The sequence below is a fragment of the Lottia gigantea genome (genome assembly GCF_000327385.1).
Source record: "Lottia gigantea unplaced genomic scaffold LOTGIsca_849, whole genome shotgun sequence".
Taxonomy (NCBI): Eukaryota; Metazoa; Mollusca; class Gastropoda; family Lottiidae; genus Lottia; species Lottia gigantea.
The window spans coordinates 6,560-8,544 of record NW_008710804.1 but is presented as its reverse complement, the minus strand read 5'-3'; the positions used below and the strand labels follow the sequence as shown (position 1 = coordinate 8,544).

Below are 1,985 nucleotides of genomic sequence, written 5' to 3'. Positions count from 1 at the left end.
AACCTGTTATATCAAGATGCTCTCCATCAAATCAATGCTGTGAATTAAAGATTTGTTTTTCAATTGGAATCAAAGTAATGTCTTTTTTTTTTGACTGAAAAGAAAGTAATGTCTTTATTGGGTAGTAAGTTGTGAGGTTTGAGCTGTCATTTATTGCTGATTGAAGTTATGAAGCCTGTTGTGATTCAAAAATATTTTAATGGACCAAAGGAATTTTCTCAGAATTAAGGGTAGGCAAGGTGCTATCAATAGTTACCCACAGAGAGCTCATCGACCCTGCCCTGCCGAGATGGTCTCCATCAAATTTATGATGCCCCTGAAGACAGTAGAACCTGTTATATCAAGATGCTCTCCATCAAATTAATGCTGTGAATTAAAGATTTTTTTCTCAATTCGAAACAAAGTAATGTCTTTTTTTTTGACTGAAAACAAAGTAATGTCTTTATTGGGTAGTAAGTTGTGAGTTTTGAGCTGTTATTTTTAGCTGATTGAAGTTATGAAGCCTGTTGTGATTCAAAAATATTTTAATGGACCAAAGGAATTTTCTCAGAATTAAGGGTATGCAAGGTGCTATCAATAGTATCCAACAGGGAGCTCATCGACCCTGCTCTGCCGAGATGCTCTCCATCAAATTAATGATGCCCCTGAAGACATCGGAACCTGTTATATCAAGATGCTCTCCATCAAATTTATGATGCCCCTGAAGACAGTGGAACCTGTTATATCAAGATGCTCTCCATCAAATCAATGCTGTGAATTAAAGATTTTTTTTTTAAATTCGAAACAAAGTAATGTCTTATTTTTGACTGAAAACAAAGTAATGTCTTTATTGGGTAGTGAGTTTTGAGCTGTTATTTTTTGCTGATTGAAGCTATGAAGCCTGTTGTGATTCAAAAATGTTTTAATGGACTAAAGGAATTTTCTCAGAATTAAGGGTAGGCAAGGTGCTATCAATAGTAACCAACAGGTAGGTCATCGACCCTGTCCTACCGAGATGATCTCCATCAAATTCATGATGTCCCTGAAGACAGTGGAACCTGTTATATCAAGATGCTCTCCATCAAATTAATGCTGTGAATTACAGATTTTTTTTTTTAAATTGGAAACAAAGTAATGTCTTTTTTTTTGACTGAAAACAAAGTAATGTCTTTATTGGGTAGTAAGTTGTGAGGTTTGAGCTCTCATTTTTTGGTGAAAATATAATATTTATTGGTGGAAATGTAATATTTTTTGGTGGAAATGTAATTTTTATGGGAGGAAATGTAATATTTTTTGGTGGAAATGTAATATTTACTGGAGGAAATGTAATATTCATTGGCGGAAATGTAATATTTGTTGTTGGAAATATAATATTTGTTGTTGGAAATATAATATTTATTGGTGGAAATATGATCTTCATTAGTGGAAATATAATCTTCATTGGTCGAAATATAATATTTATTGATGGAAACATAATATTCATTGGTGGAAATATAATTTTCATTGGTCGAAATATAATATTTATTGGTGAAAATGTAATTTTTATGGGAGGAAATGTAATATTTATTGGTGGAAATGTAATATTTATTGTTGGAAATATAATATTTATTGTTGGAAATATAATATTTATTGGTGGATATATAATTATCATTGGAGGAAATGTAATATTTATTGTTGTATTCTAATATTCATTGGAGGAAATGTAATATTTATTGGTGGAAATATAATATTCATTGGTGCAAATGTAATATTTATTGGAGGAAATGTAATATTTATTGGTGGAAATATATTTATTGGTGGAAATATAATATTTATTGGTGGAAATATAATATTTATTGGTGGAAATATGATATTCATTGGCGGAGATATAATATTCATTGGTGGAAATATAATTTTTATTGGTGGAAATATAATATTTATTATTAGAAATATAATATTTATTGGTGGAAATGTTATCTTCATTGGTATAAATATAATATTTATTGGTGGAAATATAATATTTATTG

At 29.9% G+C, this 1,985-nt stretch overlaps 1 protein-coding gene across 1 annotated transcript; it reads right to left on the bottom strand.

Moving 5' to 3' along the window:
• Nucleotides 1-1,181: 1,181 nt before the first annotated feature.
• LOTGIDRAFT_146513 (hypothetical protein) lies at nucleotides 1,182-1,637 on the bottom strand (the record flags this gene model as incomplete). Its single annotated transcript, XM_009067666.1, has 1 exon — nucleotides 1,182-1,637. A coding segment is annotated over one exon (456 nt), but the record flags the coding sequence as incomplete, so codon positions are not given.
• Nucleotides 1,638-1,985: the final 348 nt, after the last annotated feature.